Below are 24,246 nucleotides of genomic sequence, written 5' to 3'. Positions count from 1 at the left end.
CAGAAACCTTCCCATTCATTCTCCATTATTATTCAAGCAGACAAGTCCCCTGATTGAGTTTTCCATGTGGTTTTGGGTGTACCAGACTTTGCCTAAGGGACTCCTTCTGCTGGTTTGGAAGGACTGTTGAGACTTTTATCAAGAAACTGCTTATCTTTTGGTGATAAGGAAGAGCCGACACATGAAAACCAGTGCTTGCATTGACTGGGTGATTTTCTTGAGTTGGAAGTGCAAAAGAAATAACAAAAACAGAGGAATTAAGAAGTAAGTACATAATAAGAGAACAGTAGGGCTACAAGAGGAGGTTTTATAAGAAATTCCTAAGCAGTCAGATAGCAGAGACCCTGCAGGGTGAAGGTTCACAGTCAAAGACAGGTGAGCTTGGACCTGTGGCCCCAGGGGAAGAGAGAGCTTGACCTGCAGCAACTGATACAGAGGAAAGGGAGCTTGCAAGTGTCTCTAATGTAACGCTATTACTGTTGATGTTGCAGCTTTTATTAGCTGGTTACCACCTTCTCTGGCTGGGAATGAAGCGGGTCTCTGTTCCCTTGGGAATACAGAAGTTATTCATTTTTTCCCAGAAGAAGGGAGAGTGCTGCTTGGAACGCCAGCTGTAACTGGTGTGGTGTATTTTGCATGGTTACTGTTTGGGACGGGTGGAAGTGGTGGTGTGTCGCAATGGCTGGGCATCCCTGGAATTGTTCTGTAGGTAAAGGTCTATGGAGCAGTCTGTGCCAGGCTGGAGAGCTCGCTGCTTGGATTGTTGTCTGGACAATACTTGCACTGTATAGCTGTAGGGCTGACACACAGAATATGTTATAGAACAGTGCTTGCTGTGTCTCTGTCTTGGCATGCCTTAGCAGGCTCTGTGTTGTAAGCACTTGCCCATGAAGCTGCCAGAAATAGATGCCTAATGGCAGAGAATTTGTTAAAATTGATCTCAGCCGTGTAAAGATGCAGGTTCAGAGTGAGATCTTGAGTTGTAGAGAAGGCGTTTGGGAAGTTACCTCTCACTAGCTGGCTGAGAAAAGGAGCTTACAGAGAAAAGTAAGCCGTTGGTGTGTTTGGTTTTATAAAGTACTTGGGTCTAATATATGGGTCTAATATTATAGTCTAATAACTATAAATAGTTATTTGCAAGTGTCTCTAATAAATATAAATAGTTATTTGTTACTTGTCTGAGTTAGCAAGAATCTGTCCGATAGCCTGATTAAATACCTTACTTCTAAAACAACTTCCTTACATGGATGTTGAATTTCAGGTGTGGTAGTGTAAGAATCCTAAAAAATGTACTTCCCTGGGAAAACCAATCGTGTCTTTGTATTTTGAGCATATATACTAGAGTATATATGTTCTGCATATATATTAGAGTTTGGAATGGGTTGGTAGTTGCTCTTGTAATGTGGCACGCAGATGAACTGCACTAAAGTAAGTCCTTCAAAAGACAGCAGTCTTTAGCATGGCCTTATCCCGTATTAATTTGCAGAATGACAATGAATAATAATGATCTTTTCTTCATGGATTGTCATGTAGTAAGTACTAAGAATTGCCTCTAAAATCTGTATTTAAGTCAAAGGACAGCTATGCACAGGCTTGTTACAGGCATTTTCTGTGCATAAGTTTCCGCTACTTGTTCTGAGATTAAACACTTAATTTTACAAAAGTACCTGGTAAAAGGAAGACAGTTTCATTTTTATATGTGCAGTAGAAGGCTGGTTAAATGTTACTGCACAAAGTCTACCCCAACTTCTGAAAAATTTTGTAAGTGTGGGTTTTTGTTTTGGTTTTGGCTGATCCCATTTGAGAAGAACGTAGCACTGATGCCATGTTTGGCTGTGGGAGTATGCGAACTTGCATACTTGAAATATGCTTATAGGAGAATCCAGCTATATGCATATGGACTCTGTTGGACTTGTCAAAGGTCATTTAAATTTCAGTTAAAAATACAAACGGGTTTGCAGGTCACTGTCTGGCATTTTGAATAATATTAAAAACTTTAAAATAATCTTACTTCTCGATTCTTTCACGTGATGCTGTCATTTGCTTATTATCTCTAGTCTAGATTCATGCATTAGAAAGTGTTTATTTGGGATCAAGGGTTTTTAGTCTCTTAATGAACTGTCCAGCGGTTAGGATTTTAGGAATCAGTTCTGCTTTCAGGTTTTGTGCAATACCTTGTCTAATGTAGGGAAATTAGATGTTAAAAAGATGCAGGGCTTTATTACAATGAGGTTCACTCCAGCATTATAAAATTATTCTCGAAGGTTGCTTGTGGGCTACTTGTGTTGGAAACTTTGGATGGAATCTGGACATGCCCGAGCTGCTTGCTTGACTCTCGCTGTGCGGTTACTCGTAGACTTGTCATACTGTGTGTGTTTTGCGTTGCTCTTTGTCCAGCTGTCTCAGGAAGAAGGAAAGTGTGAATGTACCTCCGTGGCCCTGTTTGCTGGGGTGTCAGTGAACATGAGATTTTGAACATGAGAACATAATTGTGATACCAACATCGAGTTTTTAGGATGTTCTGCTGTAAGATCTCTGTGTGGAGAAGTCAGGAAACATCGCTGGTCTGCGATGAGTTTATAATTACACTATTGCACTTTTCTTGTGCAGGATGGAAGGACTTTAATTCTCATTTCTCCTTTGCATAGAATCAGCAGATTGCTGTCCTAATCATCACTGCAGCCTATCAGTAGGGTTATGGCGTATTAGATCATTGTTTAGAACGGGTTTGCAGGTATTCAGTTGCTTTCATCGTACCAAAAGGCCCTCAGTTTTTAATACAAAACTTAATGGATTATGCACAGGGCTGATCCATGATCCGTGTATCATCCTTATTTTATCTGTTTTATAAATCTTTCTAACATTTACAGCCTTGTTTTGACTAATGTTTAGTAATTATGATGAAATGGCATTTTAATTATCATAGCTTCCAAAGTTGCCACCGAATGATGAATTATATAGAAAACATTGTTAATCTCAAAAGTATTTGCCAATTTATGAAGATACAATTTTATGAACATCAGTTGTTAAAGTTTAGTGCATAACCCTGGACATGTTTAATTCCATTCAATCATTTTGCTTTTCTTACAAATTTGGAGTTCCTGAAGATTCTTTTAATAGATTAATTCCACTATTTATTCTCAAATCCAAACAAGATACGAAGTTTCCCTTTCCCTTCACTCAAGGTCGGGTGAGGGAATGCTTCTCCCTGAAATTGAAGCTAGTAACAGGACATAAAACTAGTGTGCTCATCCTTAAGCCATTTCTTCATCCTAAGCCGTGTCTGCTTAGCTGCAATCACTGGCTAGAAATAATATGCCATGAACTATATTGTATATAACCTGAACAGCATTTATATATATACTGATTGTAAGTGCTTAGTTACATATTGCATGTATTTGCAATTCAGTATATTGATCTTCATGGATGCTTTTAAGACCTCTGTTCCACAGCCTGGAAACTAAAGGTCAAACATGACCGAAATAAAAAAAAAAAAAAATATAAAGCTTAGGATCGTCTTTATGTGTTGGCCAACTTTATGAGCAAATAAGACATCTGTTTTTCACTTTTAGTGTGGGGTAATGTTCAAGTTATTTATGTTAATTACAAAAGTAGTTTCTCATTTCTTAAAAGCTTATTTGACAAGTATATAATTTCATCCAAAAGAGGCAGTCTGCTTTTCAGTGATGTTTAATATTGAATTTCTATAGTAGAAAGTTCACATTTGTGTTTATATATTAAAAAAAGTATCTTAAAGTGTGTGTCTAGTGGTTTGGTAATTTTCTCTAAATTGCTTTTAAATTGGGAATGGGATGAGTGATTCTTTAACTGTCTTGTAGCTTTAGTTTTTATTTGCTTAGTGATATTTAATTTGGAACTATCATGTAATTCAATTATCTTTGTTCCATATCCATAGTCTTGCTGAAATTAGGCTTTTTTGTTGGTTTTCAGAAATGTTTAGTTATCTTTTTTGTAGGATAAGACTAATGCAATTAACATTGGGCATTATTCTTCTCCTTTTCCATTACTGTAGCACAAGTTGTTGAAAAACCGTTGGGAGTTGTAGTGCGACTGCTGGAGCCTCTCCTCGTATGTTATACCCCCGCCAACGTGGTGGTGGCCCTCTGCTTGCCTTACTCCAGTGCACCAGTGGTTTTCTGCTTTGGGGCCCCCAAAACTGTAGGCAATACTCGAGATATGGTTTCACAAGCACTGAGTAGAGGGAGTGATCATTTCTCTTGTCTTTAGAGCTGTCATCTTCTTGTTTGTCCATTCCTCGAGGTCCTCTTAAAGGATTTTCTGTCCTCTAGTGTATCAACCCCACTCTCTCCAGCTGGCTGTCAGCTGGGAACTTGCTGTGGCTGCCTCTGTCCCAATGTCCAGATCAAAAGAAGTTTCAGTGTAAGCTACGGAGTAGGGTTTGGCCTATCAAAGATAGGAAAAAAATCAGTGAATATTAATATTTATATTTCTGTGCTTTAAACACAAAGGTATGTTGTATCAGGAAATCTGTCTAAATAACTCAGTTTTAAGTTAACTCTGAGTTTTAAGTCTCCTGCTGAAATTTCTATGGGGAATCCTGTATCAAGTGGTCTGCAAGATGTAATAGGGAAATACTGTGTGTGGTTTAATAAATGTATATTGCAGCTTGTTGTGGGGGTTGGGTTTTTGGTTTGTTTTTTTTTCCTGGACTAAGTGAACCTCGACTGCCATATTGCAACTTAACTGTTACCAGTTCAAACGTAAGAAGTCTTACAGAAAACAGGTTAATGTTATTTACATGCAAGGTTGCAGTAGTTGCAATTGAAGCAATTTTAATGTGTTTGAGAAAAAAAGTCTGAATGTGGCGAGTTCAGAACAAATTACCACAAGGATTTTGAATTGTCCTTTGGTTGTTGTACAGATTTTGCATGCTGCAGTCTTGAATATAAAAAGCTAATTTAAAAGCTACAGGTTTTATGATACAAGAACTTTAGAAAGAGCTGCTATAAAGATTTGTCATCCAGTTCTCCATTTGTATTATAATAAGAAAAAGAATTAGCAAATGGCAGTGGAGAAATGGACACTTGCAATGACACACCTGCCTTCTTTTTGCCAATTCCAGGGCATATTCCCTTGTGGATTCCAGTCAAGTGTCTACTTTCCTGATTTCTATTCTCCTCATAGTCTACGGGAGTTTCAGGTAAGATTTTTCTTTAAGATTCTGGAGAATTTTTCTTTTTCAAATAAAAATATGGCAAGTGACTGAATACAGTTTATGTTTATGCCTTTTGTTTCACTGTATCTTTGTCAGGCTGATGGCTAATGTAGATTAAATATTTCTTGCTTCTGAAAAGGAAATGAAAAAGGAAGAAAAAGTAGCTGGTAGGGGTTTCTGAAAGACATAATTGTATGTCAAGTTACAAGCACATATAAGATAACTTACAAGTTAGTCCTTGAAGACAACTCTGTACAATTGTGTTTTGGAGGGTATAAAAGGATTGTCGAGAGAGATAGCAATGTAATGTTATTGATAGTAGAATTTTATATATAATGTTTCAGTGTTGGTCGATTCAGCATGTCCTTGTTGTGATTGCAAACAAGTCTTGTAAAACAGAGATTCCCGAGTCCCAGTGCTATTTACTTGAGTGTGAGTAACAGCTTAATAGAGAAGTGGGAAACATCAGCAGTGTTGAATTCCAGCAAAGTGTCTGAGAACTGCTGCAGGATAAGTTTGAATATTCAAAAATCAAATTTGCCCCACTCTAGGAGACTTGAGTACAGTTTAGAGAAAACATTGTTGTCCCTTTAGACTTGCAGCTTGTATTATACAGTTTGTTTTAATGTAGTGGCACCTAAGGAATGAGATTCATACTGACAAAAAAAAATTAATCACAGCATGAAAGTATTATTTTTTTCAAGTACAGCATGTTTTTCTTCCTGTTTCTTGAAGAACACTGCTTCATTTAACAAGTCTGTGGTAAAAGGCCATATATTCACTATGAAGTCTCTGAACTGCTGTGAGTATTCCTGAAATAGATGATAGCCATGGTCATACATATGATGTAAGTCACAGCTGTTAGGATAAGAGGTTTTAAGTTGCCTTCATAAGTTAATAAAATCATATAATGAAAGAGCCAATTTTTGATAAGAGCTGTCTGTTGTTGCTAGCGAGTATTAGGTAGCAGCACTGCTGACAGAATTAAAATAGAAGGCCTTAAGAAGACAAAATCTAGAGATGATGAAAATAAAAAAAAAAGAAATAAAAGGTTGCATTTGTTTAGGGTTTTTTTAAAGTTTTGAGTCAGTCTAGCATATAGTTGGGGGACTAATTCAATTTCTAACTACTTGAATTTATGCAGTTGTGTAAAAAAGAACTATGCATCTGGCTGCAAGAACCCATAGCATTTATTAAAATTCAATTGTGAAAACATAATGCAATATAAAACAGCAGGAGTGCTTGAACTTAAATTGCCTGCCCTTCTCAGAGCTCTTAAAAATTTTCCCCTGCTGTTTGCCATCCTATTCCTATATACACATGCTCTTTTACCATCTTGTCCTATGATTTGCATTTAAAACTGCTCATGTAAGAAGGACTGCAAACTTCAGAACAATCTGACTTATTGGATGAAGTAGTGCAATGGTCATGGATGCAAATCAGTTGAGGAAATGTCCTGTTCTAGTCCACTTCCTTTTTCCTATCCTGAAGACCCCAAGATGCGAGATCTTACAGACCAAGATAGGGTGCCATAGTTTTAAAATTAATTTCCTAATTAATTTCCTATATGTAGTTTCTTTAGCAGATGTCTGAGCTGAAACCTGCAGTTACGATGGTGACTTGGACAAATTCCTATTCTGTTTGGTCAGCAAGTGAGGTCAAAAGCAGTTTTTTACAGAACGTTGTACAGTGATGTTAACAAAGGGGTCTAAGATACAATTAAGTTATTTAACAAATTAAAGTGTGGTAGTAAGTTGTAAAATTATATTCATCTGGAAATTCCTGAAGTAGTAAAATAAAAACTTCGGGCAAAGTGGGTGGATTTTCTTAGAAAAGTGACTTGCTGGAAAGATGAAGGTTACAGCTTAGGGTGCTCATTCTCAAATGGCAATAATGATGTCTTCTAGATTTGAGCGTTTCGTCTCAAATGGAGCTGTCATAAGACAAAAAGCAAATAGGACTCCTGAGTTAACCTTCATGTTGCAGAAAGCGGGTTTGGTTTCTAATTTTCAGTCTGAAAAGCAAATAGAGTTATTGTGGTATTGCTGGCAAGTGACTTAAACAGAAGTGCAGTAATAGGATCAGAAGGAATTGGGTGGGTGAGTCATTAGGATAAAATCCATGTGTATGGTGGATCTAATCTAATGCAAGAGGTTTCAGGGGAACAAAGGAAAGCCTTGGTCCACTGTCCTTATCCATACAAGCAGTGTTTGTCCAAAAATGAAACAAACAAACAAAACCCCCAAACCCCCAAGATATTCAGAAAAATGTCTAATAGATCATGGGTAAAGTCGGCATCCAGAACGAAGTACAGTTTGTAGAGTTGAGCTCCCACTGCTCTTACTGTGGGTGAACAAGTGTTTCCTCCCTATATTTGTGCTGGGTCAGGAGTTCTAGCTTCAAGCCCTTCTGTGCATCTCTCCCATATATGTTCTGACTGTCTCTCAGTCCTTGAACTTGGTGTACTTTATGGATTGCCAAAGGGGCAAGTGTAATCTTTTAAACTGTTACAAGCTGTAAACTGGAGCATGCAAGTATATGTGTTAGTTATGTTTTTTTAAAGAGGTGAGCTTAGCATGAGACATTGTATCCTATGGGTTCTTGCAAGACAGCCACAGATTCTTATCCAAGTGCTTCTCTGTAATGCTGGGATTACTTTGCTGGCAGGAACAGCTAAATCTTTTTCTATCCTATCCCACACCCAGACATGGTCTCTCAGCTTATGTAAAGCCTGGTTGAACCCACAATCTACCTGTTCAAGTGTCTCCCTTTAAACCAAACCAAGAAGCATGGGATGAAACTGGTGTCTTCCATCTCTAGGCTTTGGGTGCCTAAAATATGTGTGTAAATAGAAAATAGTGCAAACAGTGTTCTTATGGTTGGCTTTACGACTTGACATTTGCAGAAATCAGGATACATATTTCACAATAAAACTTAAAGAGAAAGGCTGCAGAGATCATAAGCATCTACAGCCACAGCGCTGGCAGGGTGGAGTCAGGGATTTGGACAGACCTTCTCACCGAATGCTGCAAAAGTTGTCTGCACGTGTGCACGCACTAGTGGGTGCACATAAAATAGCTGCTGAAGGTGAGATGTTCTTACCAGAGATGTGGGACTCAGGCATTCTTACTCCAGCTAGGCAGTGAAAATGTTTTTATGTGCACTTTCTGCTATTGTTTCCCCTATTCTTATTCCCACTCCAGATCTTGCACTGGAACTTGTCCTTTAACCTCACAGCAATGTTTTATAAGCAACTGTAGCAATGTTAGAGCACATAACATATTTTAGGCTCTCTCTCTGTAATATGCATTGAGATTTGATTGAATTAAACTGTCTCAGGTCAATGACTGATTCTGATTGTAGTTTTTTATTTAGAGCAATTGAAATCTGGCAATTCTGTTGCAGCCCACTGTTCTCATAGTCCCAGAGCTGTTAAGATGGGTGACTGTCCTCACTAAGTAAAGCAAGAATATATTGCATCTGCAAGCGACTCTATAGATACATACTTGCTTTCATATTTCTCCCATTGTTTCATAAGAATATTTTCCTGCAGGGTTTCCCCGAAGCATTACTGCAGTGGAAGTGATCCATAGTTGAATCTGAACTTTCATGATAATAATGTGCCAGCGGCTTACTCATTCCTTTGGCCTTAGTGTAACCCTACTGAGTGGTTCCCTGTGGGAGGCTGAGCTGTGCTTGCTTTGAAACATTGTGCTAGAAATCCTACCAACTTGAACTGTGAGGACCCACAGAAGAAACAACTGCGTAGTCTCTTGCCCCATGGGAGGTGCTGGCTGAATGTTGCCTTTGGAAGCCCAGCAGAAACTTGAACAAAAAAGCAAATGTTTCTCAGCTTGCAATTTCTTTACAGTCCAGTAGTTTTCAGTGTATCTTGTTTTACAATATAATTTTTAACTTTCTTGGAGGATGTTTTAGTGATTACATCTCAATTTTTTTGTTATGTTAGTGATCATTTGTAGCAGAGGGAGGGCCAAATCATAAAATGGTTGGATATTATTCAGAAGTTGTCTTGGATCTTGGAGCAGGTGTGTTGCTAAGTGAAAGTAATTCCCTAATTTATGCTTACTTTTGAGGTAGGGATATTTATAGGTAATAATGTAATAATTGCTGACACTATTGCAATGGAAGAAAAAGGGCTGCGGTTGTTTATGAGCAGTAGATCTAATAGTTTCTTTCCAGTTTTCTTTGCTGATAGCAATCCCTTAAATTATGGCTTGCCCGATGCCACTGGGAGAATGACGGTGTGAAGTTCTTGCTAAACTGTGCTAATTCAGAGAGGAATGAAGAGAGAAGCTGCTCTGAGAAAAGAATTATCTTGTTTGGCTGAATCTTGGATCAAGTCCTGGAGGGCTGTCAGCCTCCTCCTGGATTTTTATAGCTTGAGAGGAAAATTATGAGGCTACAGTGCTTTAATGGGGAAAAAGGAAGCCTGAATGAAGGATAAAGGCACTCCAAACAAGATGCAGAGCAGAGGGATCTTTAGAAGAACAAGCTACGAACAGATTAATTTGTTAGAATTTTAGTGTTCTCCATTGCCTCTCTGTATTTTTGATAACTTTTTAGTTGACGATCCACAATCTGTGTAGAAGTACTGTATGTCTGAGGTTGAAGCTTCCTCATATTTTGTCTGAGCCCAAAAGCTGCTTCAGTTTCATACCACTGTTTGGGAGCACTTGCATAATAGAAGCAGAAGAAACAAACCTGGGTTAGACTGGAAGAGCCTTTTTTTTTGTTTTTGTTTTATACAGTGAAACTGCTCAACCCCTCTTTCTTTAACACACCACACCTATCTTGATGCTATAGACCTATATGTGCTTGATTTCAGGTTGTATAACTGCAGCACACAATTGCTCACCTGTGCATTGCAGTAGGTAACCTATACATGAAAATGAAACAACTTTGATGCCTATAGAATTGCGTAGAAGATTGTGGTGTGTTTTTTACTTGGCTGACAAATTAATAAAATTTGTTTACTTTGCATAGTACAATTACTCACAGCTCAACTTGGAAAGGATTTTAATGCCTATTGACCTGGAAGTTTTATTGAAATACTTGGTATTTGACGCTGCTGCAGACATAAGACAGGAGCTGTACAGTGCTTCTCTATAGCTTATTTGAATAAATAAATCTGCAGCTAAGTCATGGATAACATGCATGTATCAGAGTGAAAAACTATCATGATAAACTTTATTGCTAGTATTTTTATATAAAACAACCTAGAATTTAACGATAGAAATTGCTGCTGGCCAAAACAGACCTTAAATGAAATTCCCCTGCTTCAGAAAGTTATGCCAAGATTTGTTAGAATGTAATTTAGAAGTTGCATCAAAGTCAAAGACTGTGGCAAAAGGGGTAGAATACTGTGTTATTTTGGAACTTCTTTAAAGTGTGTATATCAAAATGAAAAGATGAATCCAATTAGAGCTGAGCTGGGTACATAGGGGAATGTTGTCAGGTCCTATGGATGAACTAAGTTATATCAATTTGTGCTATTTATTCAGAGCTTCCTCTGGTCATCTGTTCTGCCTGCATCTAAAATATGTTTTATTTTCTGATTACTTTCTAGGCTTTGCTGAAACTTTTTCAATTAAGTAAGACCTTACATTGAGCAGCCAAGTACTTATAAGCTAGGTTTGGTCATCATTCACAACAAGATTTAGAGGAAGGGAATAATCTTGTTTTAAAAATGAAACCTGATAGTTAAATTTGAATGAAAAGGATCAAAATGAGAACTTGGAAAGAGTTCGTATACATCAGAGAATTGAAAAGTTTATTGCATTTCCATCATGTTCTACAGTTGCCAGTAATTCAGATAAATATCTTTGTTGCAGTTTGTTGTTAACGCTTACCAGTTCAGACACTAGGGTGACTAGTCTAATAGTGTATGACTAGGCACTATTAAAACCTGTGTGATTTGGTGCCTCATCTGTAACTATAAGCATGGGTGTTTTAATTTTCCAGTGTGTATGGTGTTTTTTCTAATAACCAGCATTGAAGGGCTTTTTCAGTGAGAGGGTGCTGTGGTAGAACGGTAATGAGACCGCAGCTGATGAGCCTAAATAGGAATTTGAAACTTGCCTGTTAAGTTTGTTTGTTTCCTGCAGGTCTCTTAACATGGACTTTGAGAATCAAGACAAAGAGAAAGACAATAGCAGCGCAGCTGGGTCTTTTAATGGCAACAGCACCAATAACAGTAAGGGTTAGCTTTACTCCTTACCTTTCTTTCATCGCTTCAGTGTGCTGCATCTTCTTTGCTTCATCTGTCTGTGTGTTTCAGCTACGTGGGTTGTAGATTCACCTGACAAAATGGAACTGTTTTGTCTCGGCACTTACCATCTTGCCATGCGCTAATACTGCTATCTAGTTCATGCCCATGGAAGCTAAATTTAAAACATCAACATAACATTTCAGTAATGCATAGAAATTGCATGCTGCACAATTTCTCAGGTTTTGTGGAAATGGAAACTGCTTGACTTTTAAAAAAACACCACACAGTTATGAGAAGGGGCTGTAATTTCTTTTTGTCTGGAGTTTCTCACTACGATGTATTAGCCAGTCCATAAGCAATGAGGGATCTCATGGTATGCTGACAAGTCCATAAGGGTGATTCAGCTGTATCAACAGAGAAAGTGAAGTAAGGAGTTTACATGGCTTTGGGCAACTCATTTATAATGCACAACAAAATAGGTGTCTACACACAATCTATTCGGAGTGGGGATCAACATGTCAGCTCCTACATGTTTATTGTCCCCTCTGTAATCTATTAATAGATTCCAGGCAGCTTGGCCATTTGAGATGCACTGTTTTGCAGGTTAAAATATGTATGTGAACAGTTAGAGTGGAATGTGTTGTACACAATGTGCTGTAAATTCACACCTGAGTTTAACTTACAGCAGTTTATATGGGTATATTCTGAGAACAGGCTCTAGAATGAATAGTTTCAGCAAGTTTAGAAGACAGGAGAGAAATATGTGAGCAGCCCTGTGCACAAAACCCTGACTGCTAAGGTTGCTTTGTTTAAAGTAAGAAATATAGCTTAAAAATTATAAAATTAATAACATCTATTATGTTGTATGTGTCTTTTGTCCCTTTTGCCTTTTTTTTTTTTTTTTAATGTAGACTCTTGGAATTTACATGGTTGTCAGAGCACTGCTTCTGTTGACAACACAGAGCAAAGAGGTTGCTGTGCTTGGTGATTCAGCAATGAACGGTTGAGGCTTTTGGCATCTGGGAAGTAAGAGAAGACAGTCTGGGGCTGGGGAATAAACACATTAAGGGGATTAGCTGTCAGAATGATCAGAAATGAAATTAAAACTTTGACATTTAACACTGCAGGCACTAATTCCCGTATGCCAAGGTGGTTTGTAGTATGCCGTTTCTGGGGTTTTGTTTTGTTTGTTTTTTCCCTTGGGAAGTCGAAGGGCATGTGAATAAATGCTCTTTCTCAAAGCAGGAGGAACTAGATCTCAGTCACAGATTAGAACACAGGAATTTCTGTGTCTTCGCACTGTCATCACTGGACCATCTATACTGTACTTTACCCTTTTGTACCAGACCTCAGTCATGCAGAAATCCCAAGTGACTGAGTTGTTCTGCTTTTTGGTTTTAAAATTTATTGTGCTACTTATGTTTAAGAAGAATAGATCCGTGACCTGAACTAATAAATGTTTATACAGTGCAAGTGTCATGGCTTCCACGCTCATTATTTAGCTTTTCTTTTATGGAAATGGTTAAATACTTATGACAGATACTAAGTTGTAGTGAGTGCATTTCACGTGTGTTTGAGGTTTTCAGCATGCTCAGATACATTGCTAACTATGGGTTGTGTAGGTAACCCGTTATTTAGACAACTTGCTACTCTTCCACGGAAAAAAATAAAATAGACACATTCTCAAACACTCGCACAAACAATGTGCATGTATATCTACTTGTATGTGTATGTCTTGTGTATACGTGCGTACATACATACGCACAGATATTTTGCTTGATAACCTAAAAGCTCATCCTTAAAATCCTGGGACTGGTAAAACCGTGCTTCGTACAGCAGCGTGTAATTATTTTGGGATACCACAGTGATGTTAATCTGGTTTTACATCTCATCTTGGTCTGAGTCTTGTATTAATTTTTCATTAGAGACATTTTGGATACTTCTTATCAAGTGACTACTTCAGATGTTACCTGTTATTTTAATGCTCTACAAGTATAAGTATGTCTTGTATTTTTAATTGGGTTACTACTTATGGCTTCTTTCTCCCCCGAGTCATGATCAAATGTAAATACAGCTATAGAGACTGGTTAAGTATTAGAATTTGCAGGGATAGGTGGGCTTTTCGAAGCCTGATCTTCTCAATTTTGTTAGTAATTTTAAAAACTCACGGTAAAATATAGTAAAAAATGTCCTGTCCCACTATTAATATCCCTGGTAGTCACACTGCATGGTTGAGGTGGGGGAAATAATCGGAATAAAATACTTCAGTATCTCTGCACTGTTTAAAATTGCTTCCAGCTATGAAGTGTGAGCATGAGTTTTTGTTGGTTTTTAGCATAAAAGGCAATTATAGTGCATGCCGGACTGAGTTGGTAGTTTCATAAACAGGTGGTTTCTGAACTTTTGACTTGGGTGTTTTTTGAAAATGGCCCTTTATTGTTAGGCTTGATGTTATCTGGTGATTGCAATCAGTGATACAATTTAAGTGCATGGTGGCCTTCGCCCAAGTGGAATTCGAAGCTGTGGCAGCCTTTGCCTGAGCTCGGTCAGCCTAACACTGTCGGCAGCTCTGCTGTTGGTCAGGCTCTTTAGCTCATGCTGAGAGGTTAAATAAAACTTCAATATGCTCTGTTCAACACGTTTATGTTGTTTAGTGTAAAATGAAGCAAATATATAATTGCTATGTGATTCCTAATCCCTAAATAACTTAATTTTTGTAATTTGTTATTCATTCTATCTACGCATAAGAAAAAATTAATACATTTTCTTTCAGCTTTCAGTTCTTGGATTCTGCAAAGCAGGGCTGTTGCTGTACACACCCAGCCACTGCTGTCGTGCAGTTTAGCTGGAGTGCTTTCTACTGACTGCTGTGCTTGGTTATGATAGTGCACGAGGATCTCAGAGTAAACATCTATTGCACCAGCACTGAAATGGAATATATTGTCAGAGTCCTCAGTTGTGTTGGTGAGGACAGGCTGTCAATATGTGTGTGGTAAGAAATAGCCCCAGGTAAATGTCACTTTCTTTCTTCTGCAGGTATTCAAACCATTGATTCCACCCAGGCGTTGTTCCTGCCGATCGGAGCGTCTGTGTCTCTCCTAGTTATGTTCTTCTTCTTTGATTCAGTTCAAGTTGTCTTTACAATATGCACAGCAGGTGACTACGTTTCCTTCTCTTTATAAGAATTGGAATAGAACAGAAAGCATTGATATAATTAAATATTGTTGGTGAGAATTATAATACATGTCATAGTACATTTAAAAAAACAAACCTCATCAGGTTTCACAGTTGCATTTTCATGTCTCTGTAGCTATTAATAAAGTGACAAGTATTATTTGAGAAGTATTTTCCACTTAGAGATTTGTAACACCTACTGAACTATAAATTGCCAGAGTTTTGAGAGATGCTGGATGTATTATTTTACATAAAGTTCACTTGTTTATAAATCAGTGCTCAGAACTGTGCATGGTATTTCATAATTCAAGCCCTTTATAGGGTCATAGCATAACTCGGGAGATCCTATCCAGAGACTTCTTTCCCTAGTTTAATTTTGGTTTTTGCTGTTATGCAGTTTTTCTTTGTTTCAAGGGTACTTCTGGTCTCACTAGCATTTTGAGTGTTATTCTTTTGCACTGCTTGAATTTAGAACAAAAATGTCATTTGGTCATTTAAGTAAATACCAGGGCTTTGATTTTTGGAAAATTTTGGCCTTTTGATCTTTTTGCAGTTCTTCAAGAGACCAGCTGCTGTTCAGGGTAGCAAGGTTCTTCCTACTGCTCCAAATTTGCAGCAGCTTTCAAAAATTGTACTCCTCAGTCCACATACTGAGTCTGTGAAGATTTTTAAACCCCTATGTACCTCTCATCCTCTCCTACTTCATGTATATGCAGTGCAGGCTTTTCCCTCATGATTTAACTCCTGAGCTACACATCCTCTCCAGCCTCTTAAACAGGGCTGATATTGATGGGTGAAATCTAAATCTCTGCTCTTGACACGAGTCGTGAGAATCCTATCTCTGCAGGTACAGTCCTGTAGAGATATGTTGAATACTACTTTTATAACTTTGACCTATGTCACATGTATTCTTTCCTATTAAAAATAAATTATTACTTCATATAAATTTACTGTGTGCTAGGTATTAGGGGAATATATATACACACACATGTAAGTAAGATATTATAAGGGAAGATTTATGACAAAAGACAAATTTTAACTTGTCAAGCTTATTGGTCCATTTATTTCCAGAATGACCTTGACATTTGTAACTTTATTTGTAACATTTGGTGTGTAATTAGACGATATTGTCAGTTGGGGCTTGTTGCAGGTTTAAGAGGATTGAGTCTGTCTGGATTAGTGCACTTGGGTATCTTTCTTCTTGAACCTGGTTTTATGATACTTCTGTGCTTTTCCTTGGTCTTGCATCAGCATCAGAGCGTGTCATTAAGCACAGGGGACTTTGGCCTCAGAACCTCTAAAATGCAAGCTTCATTAGAGGCGATACAGCAGGATGCAGACCCTGCTGGACTTGGGAACTGTGGGACTTCTGTCCTCTGAAGCTCAAGTAGTGCTGTTTTACATCCTCTTTTTGTAGATTTTAGAGGCTGATGTGGGGGGACTTCTAAATTATAGCTGATGTCTGGTTTCTTAAACCCCTCTTAAATCTTTCTCCCGCAAAGATTGGCCTTTCAGGGAAGAGTCAGGAGCAGGGGTAGGTACAGCAACAGCCCAAGGCCAGGACCAGCTGCTAAGCAGAGGGCAGAGCTGAAGAGTTGGCACATTGCCTGCAGACAGGAGTTAAGCCAAGGGATTGCCAATTGAATAATAGGTGTTGAGACTAGAGGGAAGAGAAAACTTGGGACTGAAAGCCTGGACAGTCTGGAATGAGATTGAGAGTGGGTACTCGTGGGCACCGTGTATTAGCGTGATTACATTTTGATTCTTACACTCTCTGAATGAGCCCAGTTTTGGGGTGGCAGCAGTTGGGGATACCAGGACCGGAGGTGCAGGGTTCCCTGCTGAGAAGAGCTGGAGGGGAGGAAGGGGAAGGAGACATTCCAAGGGCATAGAGGGTCAGTCTGGGCGAGGAAGAGTTAGTTCCGCTGTGGTGGAGGCAGAGTAGGGCACAGGCAGGCAGTGAGGCAGCAGGGGCACAGGTTTTGCTGTGTACTGTTCTTTGCCAGGCACCTCTGAAAAACTTCCTAGTTCAAGGTATGCAGAGTTGCCACACACTTTGTTCTTTCCCTACCCATTCTGCTTTCTTTCCTCCTCTCTGAAATATTGATAGAACCGTGAGTTTCCATGGTGCTGTTTGCATAGATGCTTTTTAAAATTTTCTTTTAAAATGATCTTTTTTTTAATCTTTATCCCACCAGAAGGGGCAGAATTGAGGGGTGAAAAGATGTGGTTTGACCAAACCAATTTCTTTTCCCCAGTTGGCTTAAGGTGTGTACTAAAGAGAATGTTTGATTCCGTCCCATCATCTTCATTTGAGAAGAGAAAAAAAAAAATCCCTTTTAAAAACCAACAACAACCATCCCAATTTTTTAAGGAATGAGTAGAGGACAGCACAAAGATTTGATTTGCAGCATGCAGAAAATGTCAAGCGACTCTTCCATTTTCATTTCAGTCTGTTCTTGCTACAGCAGTTTTGGATGCATGCTGCTGACACCTCTGTGTCTCCACGCCCTCACTCTTCAGCCTTTTAAACAGTCCTTAGTGCAAATTCAGTGCTGCTATTAAAAAAAAAAAAAAAAAAAAGGAAGGAAAAACGATTATAAATACCAGCAGTTACTAAATGTTTTTACAAATGTGTGGGTGAGATAAATATGCTTCTTAAAAAAGAAAATGTTTAGGAAATAGTCTATTTGGATATTTATGTATTTTTATCGTCTTGTTTTCAAAAACTTAAAGCACTTCGTATTTTAAAAAATTTAAGTTGCCAGCTACTGGATGTAACTTATTTAAGTTGTACTGTGTTTCAGTAATGAATAAAGGAGTTTGAGTGAAATGGGGGAAAAAGTAACTATCTTAGTTAAAAAGTGGAAAAAACTCCTTTATTATGCTTACTTAGTCTCTGTCGTATGTTGAAGAACTTTAAAAGAATCTCAACCAGTTTGTAGTAAGTTCATTTTTTTTGACTCTCAGAATATTTGAAAACTACTTCTTGCTGACACGATCATGAATAGCTTTAAGACTTTTTTTTTAAGGTTTGGGGATGGGGCGTTGCATTCCTTTGAGAACTTTTATTTTGATTGAAGTTTGAAAGCATACTAACAATAGAAGTTCTGCAGAAAACCTTGGAGCCTTTAGCTGCTCTTGCTTTAATAATACTGCAGCATATGATAATAGGACATTGTTGCAAGAGCTTTTTCAAATCGGAGAAGCTTGTTTGTGTACTGTAGAAATTAGGTCTGAATGTACTAATATTACCTTTTCTTCTTTTTCTAGTCCTTGCAACAATAGCTTTTGCTTTCCTTCTGCTCCCGATGTGCCAGTACTTAACACGGCCTTGTTCACCTCAAAACAAGTAAGGACTTGAGAAATCTTTTGCTCCTCTTCTTGTATATTGTATTTATTTCTTTTAATGAGCATTCTTTAACAGAGTCTTTGGTTACGAGCATTAACCTCAGGGCTTCAGGGCTGATGTTTGTGCATATTTTTTTGTGCCAACACCATGTTTCCACTTTGGAACTGGGAAGCACAATTTCTGCACGTCACGCATGCTTGTCAGCCTGGGAAATGCGGTACCATTGCAGGGGACTAGATTTCCCAACAGCGGTTTTTAAGAAATTTGGCTTATTTTGACTGAGATTTCAGAGTTTGGGATTTGGTATTGGATTTTAATGTTTTATAATGTTGGGCTATGGATTTTAATGCTGGCTCTTTCTGCAGTAACTGCAGAGACTGCAGTTACACTGGTGAAAATTGCAGTTGTTAATGTCATGTTTGGAAACTAACCTTTTTTTTTTTTTTTTTTTTTTTTTTTTTTTAACCTTGTGACTGGAGTTCATGTTGCAAAAAGCACTATCTTAGATGGTACTAGGAAATAGCATTCATGGTAACAATTTCAAGAGAGGTGCCAGGACTTAGAGGGTTTTTTCCATCTCTGCAGTTCAGGCTTTACACCCATTATATGAATGTGAGGAAAGCTTTTATTTTGTTGCTGTTTTGGTACCTATTTGTGGCAAAGGAACTTCCCTGCAGTTGTTCTTGGCATCTTTCATCAGCAGTTGAGCCTTGTTCCAACAGCATCCATTTTCTGTTCTTTAAATGGAAACATAAAGTCTTCTAGCTAATGTTTATATGTTGTTCCTAGGATTTCCTTTGGCTGCTGCGGGCGTTTCACTGCTGCTGAGTTGCTCTCCTTTTCTCTGTCTGTGATGCTTGTCCTTATCTGGGTCCTAACTGGCCACTGGCTCCTTATGGATGGTGAGTATGTGAATGAAGGGATTTTACTACTGGTTTGTCCCTGCTCTGACACATCCAGTCACCTGGTGATGATTGGTGAAATTCGCTAATATTAATGGCTGCTGAGTTGTAATATTGTGTGGTAGACTCCCTGAAAACAACAGCTGTCAGGAACACGCCAGGGTAGTATTTGGGACACCTGTTTTTCTGGTTCATAAAAGCTTCCAAGGAAGTGCCAGAACACTCATGAAAGATAGTCTGCGCTTGTGTGGCATAGGGTGGATCGCCAGTTTTAGTTAAAGCTGTGTGGAGAGAGTAGTTGTTTATGAATCATAACTTGATCTTAACAATCTGGTTAATTTTTGCTGTGCATCTTGTTTTTTGGTTCAGATGATCAAATAATTTGTTGTGAGACAGTTCACAGTAGCTGGTTGTCTTTGATCTCTTTGATGCTTGCCAGTTAGGATGGTGAGATGAGTGAAGCTGGCAGGCATCCAGTTGGCTTGAAGGTGTGACTTGCCCCCCCCCATGCTGGTTGAACTGAATTCACAGCTTACTGTTCCAAAAAGGAGCTTTCCTCCTCTCCTCCTCCCTTCCAAATCTCTTGTGCTAGCTCTGGCACTCATTTAATCACATGGTAAACTGATTCAGCTCACTAGAATGGCAGCGTACTCTTTTTTCGCCAGGCTATTTTTCTGCTGCTGCAGTGAGATGAATTGGATTATTGTGCAGTCAGGTATGTGCTAAATTTGGCAAAAGGTAAGTGGCAGCATGACGGGATCTGAGAGGATGGAGTGGATATGATAGCAAAGGGATGAAGAGGTACCCAGGAGCAGGACCTCTGCTTCTTGGCAGTGTCAGGCAGCTAAATTAGCTTAGGACATCTCGTGAAATGGCACCCCGAGGTGGTGATTGCTTGAGGAAAAATAGCTGGGACAACATTACCTGCCCTTGAAATTGTTTGTTGCAATAGAAAACATATATCCCATCAGCTTTCCGGCTCCTCCTAAATGAGATAGCAGCAGCAGAAAGTCCTTAGCACTGAAACCTCTCATGGAACCTTGATTATTTCTTTGTATGTAGGCATTACATTTCTTTCATGCTTTTTATGCTTTAAAAGTTCCACCTGTTGTATGTTAGGGAATACTTTTTAAAGTACCCAGATACTAAATGAAAAAAATGTAGATGATTTGTGTTAAGCAGAGTGGCCCACCATGAAATCAAGGGTGATTTTTGATCTGCAGTAGCTACAAAGCTAAATGGAGTGTCAAGTGTGGATTTTGGAAAAATCTGAAAAGACTTGTCTACACTGAGATATCGACAGATGCATTTACTTAAAAGTAGCTATTTTTGTGAGCACTTGAGTCTGAAATAGCAGGCTTTGAGGTAATTAATCTACAGAGTACTGAACTACTGGTGTACAGTGGTTTCTGGGTTTTAATTCTCTTGGTGGTTTATGATTTACTGAATTGTGTTGATACCGTCTAACTTTGGAGTATTCTATGTAGTTTATATTAAGAGAGCTTTACTATATAGGTTAGCCTTCTGTCATTTGTTCAAATCCAATTAAATCAACATTTGTCAGTGACATGGAACAGGGAATAGCATTTATTGGCCTTTGTCAGGGAAACAGACTGCAGTTTTATTCCTCATACTATACTGCTGCAAGTGGAATCGCATCATCTCTGCCTTTACCCTTTGCTTCTCTGTAACTGAATGCTTCAGACCCCAGTTAATCTTGTTTGGAGGGAAATGTGGGCAGTAAGTACTGCTCGGTAACGTTTGCAAGACTAGCGCTTGCTCATCTTTAAGCCAGTGCCTGCCAGCTGCTGGGTATGCTGTGATCTAACTCCTCCTCCCCGCTTGCATGGGGATGATCTTCTGTTTCACTGTCGGCAGAAAATGAAACAGATGTTGTGAACGTGCTTCTTCATATCGCCTGGGCTGGCGGCTGGAGGGAGAAGTGGGGCGGGCGTTTCTTCTTAACAGTACACCTCGATTTTTGTGTGTATGGTTTGTTGTTGTGTGGTTGATTCTCTATGAGAGAGTATTCTAAAGTAGAAATACTCCCTACTTTAGAGCTGAGTAAAAAGGAGGGGAAATACTTTGTGGTAATTCCCAGTCCTTACAAAATCGAGGTATGGCAGTTCCTGCCATAACAGCCTTCATTGCTCAAATACTACAATTCCCCCGTCTGCGCAGTAGTTGATTGAACTGTTTCTAAAGCAGGGACATTTTACAGGATAGAATGAGCAGATACTGTCTCCAGGGGGTTGTTCTGGCATGTGATGATGTACATTTATAGGTCTTGAAATGCTTATTTCTCACAGCGGATTGTTTGATGATGGAATCATCAAGGATGGTCACTGTCCCCTGGTAAAGCCTGGTTAAAAGCTTTCCTAAATAGTGGACATAGCTGGAGATGTACCATGGGAATGCTACAGATGTATGCAGTGCCTATCTACAGAGTGAACTGAATGGTCATGAATACCCCGGGAACTGCTGCAGGCCTCAACTGCTGCGGCAATCAGGCAGAGGCTACTTCATGTGTTCTTATTGCCGCTCTTTCAAATACAGTTTGAGAGTTTTATAGGAACGTGATTAGATCAGAACTTCAGTACCTGTTTCTTTCAAAAGGTCAGCTGGCGGACTGTGGGGGAAGTTTAAGCCTTGCTAGCTTGCATAATGCTTTGTAAACCAGACACCGCGCCACCAGCATCTTGGTGGCTTCATCTGTTCTGGATGCAGTAATGCAGTAAAGCTGAAAAATACGCCATATCCAGAGAGTCTAATCACATATGCAAGAATATTCTTAATCCTCAGAATATCCTTACTCCGTAAGGAGTGTGCTTGCAGGGACTGCGAAGTTGATTAGTTCTGTTAATTGAAGGTTAACTCTTTCAGTTAGTTCTTTCTTACTCAGCTCTGTGAATCTGCTGCCCAGAACTTCCAACCCAGAGCTACTGTTTGTCTGGCTATTTTACCTTTTTTTCTTTCTCTCTCTCTCTCTCTCTCTCTCTCTTTTTTTTTTAAATTATTTGGAGTATATTTCAATGGAGTATATAGCCTTATATAGTTTGTCAACACCATCCATGAGCTTGGATATGGCTGACTTTGTTTCTCATATGATTTCTGGACTTTTTCATTGGAAAAGGAAGCTAGCTTCCATTTAGAAAAGCCCGTTGGTGGTTTGACTGCACTTTGGCCCATATTACTCGTACTTGCTCTCGGGCATTCTTGCTTCCCTTCTGTTTTTTAAATTTACCAATGTTTCTTAAAGCAGTTGCAAAACTGCATAATTATTAGCACGTGTATTTCACTGCCATCTAAAGGATTTTTTCTATCTCCTTTTCTACTACGCGGTATTTGCTTAGTTTGATAAAAGTGTCTTGTACGTGTGCCTGCGCTCGTTTCAGTGATAGAGAAATAGAGTGTGTGAACAATAGATAAAACTTCACGCTGGCTAAAATATTTCCACTTCTAGTTAATTATAACCTGGAAATCCTCTCCTAAATATAGGCTTGCTTGAGCTATTATTAACATTGGCTTTAGAGAAACCTTTTTGATTTAAGACAGACTGTTCCCTTGTATTTGCTCTTCTGCCAGAGGAAGTCTGTAACTGAAGGCTATATTGAATTGCTGAATGCAGTTCTTTTTCTCGCTGCTTTGCTGTGTCAAATTCTTTAAACCTCAATAATTTGCTTACATTTTATAGCTAGTTACAGTTACGCAGCATCATTTAGGGTACATTTTTATCTGAGTAATCCCATTACTTGTTAAAACTGGCAGCCGTGACACTTAGTGTTGTTTTAAGCTTGTCAATTCTCAAAAGATAAGGTGGGTTTGGCAAAGTCATTGTTGGGGTGCAACCCCTGGGCACTGCAAGCAGCCATGCTGGCAGGCGTTTGGTGGCACTTTTTTCCCTTGAATCTGTATGGAAAAGTTTCCTTAGTGTTTTGATGGAAGAACTCCACATCTTTCAGGTGAAATGCAAGCATAAGGTAGTTTCACAGCTGCATAATTATAGCATGAGAATCCGAAGGTTAACTTGTAAATTTTGGCCTAGTCAAGTTGTTGCACTGGTGGGCATGTACATAATGAATCAATTTTCCCTGCGGTTTCAGTTGGTCAAAATAGGATTATAACTTTTTAGAAATTCAGTGTCATGTTAGACAAATACATTTTGTTTACAAATGTCTGCATACTTAAGTGTAATCTGGTCCCAACAGGGCTCCATTATTCCTTGTAAATATCCTGATATCATAGATGAAAGTTGATTTACTTTTTAAGTTTTTTTATTTTTTTATTTTAAGTATCTCTTTAGGGATTTGCCTGTAACCAGTTGAAATATATTCAGTTGTCAGTTGAGTACCTTTGGTAGCTAAGGCTGGGCTTAAAGAAGCAGGAAATCACACAAATATGAAGACGGGGATTTTTTTTTTTAGTATAACATCTTAGTTTTCTACCCTGACAAAATTCCCCTTGGAACAGAACTAACATCTGAGCTGTGGCATGTCATTCAGCTTATAGATCTGGCTGAAAACTCACCCTTGGGAGAGGGGTTAGGAAAAGACTTGCCCATATTTTTTCCCCCATTGGTAGGAAGGCTTTCACGTAGATTTTTTGTTATTGGGAAATCCCTGTATAGCTAAACGTGAATATTTCATAGTTAGTGTTTGGGCAGTCTTACACAGTCTTGCCCAAGCAGAAGATTGGTTTGAGTGGGTTTTTGTCATATGATGTTCTAACATGTCATGTAACCATGTTATTCCTGAATTAAAAGTCAAGAATTTTATTTATTTTATGCATTTACTAGAAAACCTCCCAATAGTGTAAAAGTAGAGGTTTATGTTTGGGGCACAAAGAGTTCAAAGTTGTTTTGTTGCTTCTGTTTTTAACCAGGTAGTCAGTGTTTTCCAGGGGAGCTAGAGTCTCTAGGACACAAGACATGAAAACATTTCTTTGTGGTGGGTAGTGGAAGTTGAGTGGAGTGGGCAGTTTTGCCTGCAGAGGGATTTCTGCTTCCATGGGAGCATGTTCACAGTTGGCTACTGAATGTATTTTGATTTTTCTTAACTCTGATAAGAAGAATTTCACTATCTGGAAATAGTAGACAGTCATCTAGTGCACGCAGGGCTGCACAGGTGCAAACAGAAGCTTCTTTGGGGTGTTTTTTGTGGGGGAGGTATTGACTTGGGGTTGGGTTTTTTTGTTTGTTTTGCTATTTTTCATGAACTAATTATGTGCTTGCGTTTTGTAGCTCTGGCTATGGGCCTGTGTGTTGCAATGATAGCCTTTGTTCGGCTGCCGAGCCTGAAGGTTTCCTGCTTGCTACTCTCTGGGTTACTAATTTATGATGTCTTTTGGGTAAGTGCTTTGTTTGGTTTTACTAAGTGTTTTTATCCTTTGGATT

General features: G+C 38.7%; 1 protein-coding gene across 4 annotated transcripts in view; it reads left to right on the top strand.

The window, feature by feature from the left end:
• SPPL3 (signal peptide peptidase like 3) overlaps window positions 1-24,246 on the top strand; it is a 63,459-nt gene that overhangs the window by 33,408 nt on the left and 5,805 nt on the right. For 3 of the 4 annotated variants that reach the window (XM_075515955.1, XM_075515957.1, XM_075515958.1), the window contains 6 exons: window positions 5,105-5,182; window positions 11,323-11,417; window positions 14,463-14,582; window positions 17,874-17,952; window positions 18,742-18,854; window positions 24,094-24,200. In XM_075515955.1, the coding sequence (XP_075372070.1) occupies window positions 5,105-5,182; window positions 11,323-11,417; window positions 14,463-14,582; window positions 17,874-17,952; window positions 18,742-18,854; window positions 24,094-24,200 (592 nt within the window). The remainder of the gene's footprint in view (window positions 1-5,104; window positions 5,183-11,322; window positions 11,418-14,462; window positions 14,583-17,873; window positions 17,953-18,741; window positions 18,855-24,093; window positions 24,201-24,246) is intronic. The other variant, XM_075515956.1, reaches the window with a different exon arrangement.

This window comes from Mycteria americana, chromosome 13, assembly GCF_035582795.1.
Source record: "Mycteria americana isolate JAX WOST 10 ecotype Jacksonville Zoo and Gardens chromosome 13, USCA_MyAme_1.0, whole genome shotgun sequence".
In the NCBI taxonomy this organism is placed as follows: Eukaryota; Metazoa; Chordata; class Aves; order Ciconiiformes; family Ciconiidae; genus Mycteria; species Mycteria americana.
Note: the sequence above shows the minus strand (reverse complement) of the source record. Positions and strands in the feature narration are given on the sequence as shown.